The sequence below is a fragment of the Camelina sativa genome, chromosome 20 (assembly GCF_000633955.1).
Source record: "Camelina sativa cultivar DH55 chromosome 20, Cs, whole genome shotgun sequence".
Classification (NCBI taxonomy): Eukaryota; Viridiplantae; Streptophyta; class Magnoliopsida; order Brassicales; family Brassicaceae; genus Camelina; species Camelina sativa.
Window position 1 is genome coordinate 13,385,410 of NC_025704.1, and position 1,290 is coordinate 13,386,699.

Below are 1,290 nucleotides of genomic sequence, written 5' to 3' on the forward strand. Positions count from 1 at the left end.
CTAACTGATATATCTATATTTGTAAAGGTTGTACATTTAAAAAAATACAAATTAAACATTAGTTATATATAGTTAATCTATAAAACAATTATATCTTTTTATAAAAAATAGTCCCGCGGCACCGCAGGTGAATATCTAGTTGCTATTATTTTCTCTCTGTCAAGAAACTAAAGCTTCTTTTTTACATTTTTTTTTTCTCTGTAAATAAACAACTTACAATGGCTTCTTCTTCAATGTTGACGAAGGACAAAACAACAAAATTGTTGTCGGTGAGAAACCGAAGATGTTTCCATCCGTATCAAAGAAGACAACAAATCTTCCTTTGAGAGAACAGACCATGTTTAAGAAAGCCTCCGAGCTTTCAATCTTGTGCGATATCGAAGTCCGTGACAGAGAACTCGTCAAGACATGGCCGGAATATCAATCCAAGGTTCGAGACATGGCAGAAAGATTCAGCAAATTAAACAATAGAGAGCGACGCAAGAAAAGCACAAACCTTTCTCTGTTTCTGAATAAGAAGACCCTAAAAAACAAGAAGACATCTTTTAATATCAAGGACAACAAATTCTCTGAAAAAGTATTGGAGATGGAGGCTTCGTTAGAGAGTGCTCTACGGGTGTTACAAGATAAGCTTCTTCGGTTACAGAACCAGACAGAACCCGATCAGAACCCTGTGGTGTCTTCCGCCGGTTTCTTCACAACAGATCCATCATTGATGAGCGGAACAGTACAAGACCTATAGACGCCATCATTGACTCAACAACATCAGAGCAAAGTTTCAGTCTTTCTCTATAACCATGACAACGGTAGCTTCTGCCAACTCCCTCACTCTGTTTCTAGCTTTGACCCATCGATGAGTACGGCTTCACTTGGAGCACAAGGACTTTGTCTAAGAAGTAACGACTCAGATCTTCCCATGGTGTTTCCTCCTCAGATTCAGACACAAACCCCACCACTTGTCCACTTTGATCAGTTTGCGGGGTGGAATCAAACTCCGTCGTCTTTTGCTGATCCAGTGATGTTCTCTTCTTACAACTGAATTAGGTCTTTGACTAGATCAATGGTTTATTATTTTCTATTATGCATGATTATGAATGTTAGATTATGAGTTTTAACTCTGCTAGCAAAAAGTATCTTCTTGTGGCCGATTTAGGGTTTGTTAGAAGTCGACAATTTTGGTTATTATCCTTTGAATTGTATGTTTTCCTAAGTATGAATGTATTTTTTCTCAAGTTCCTCACATAAATTGTAACATCCGCGAACCAATTTTTGTAATTTTGGTGTGGGTGT

At 37.7% G+C, this 1,290-nt stretch overlaps 1 protein-coding gene across 1 annotated transcript; it reads left to right on the forward strand.

Annotated features, from left to right (window-relative positions):
* Window positions 329–742, forward strand: LOC109131181 (agamous-like MADS-box protein AGL53). Its single transcript, XM_019241866.1, has one exon. The coding sequence runs from the start codon at window positions 338–340 to the stop codon at window positions 740–742; it is 405 nt and encodes a 134-aa protein (XP_019097411.1). The 5' UTR covers window positions 329–337.

Bases quoted from the DNA above. Each gene is read 5' to 3' on its own strand.
- LOC109131181 (XM_019241866.1), top strand. From the start codon at position 338: ATGTTTAAGAAAGCCTCCGAGCTTTCAATCTTGTGCGATATCGAAGTC.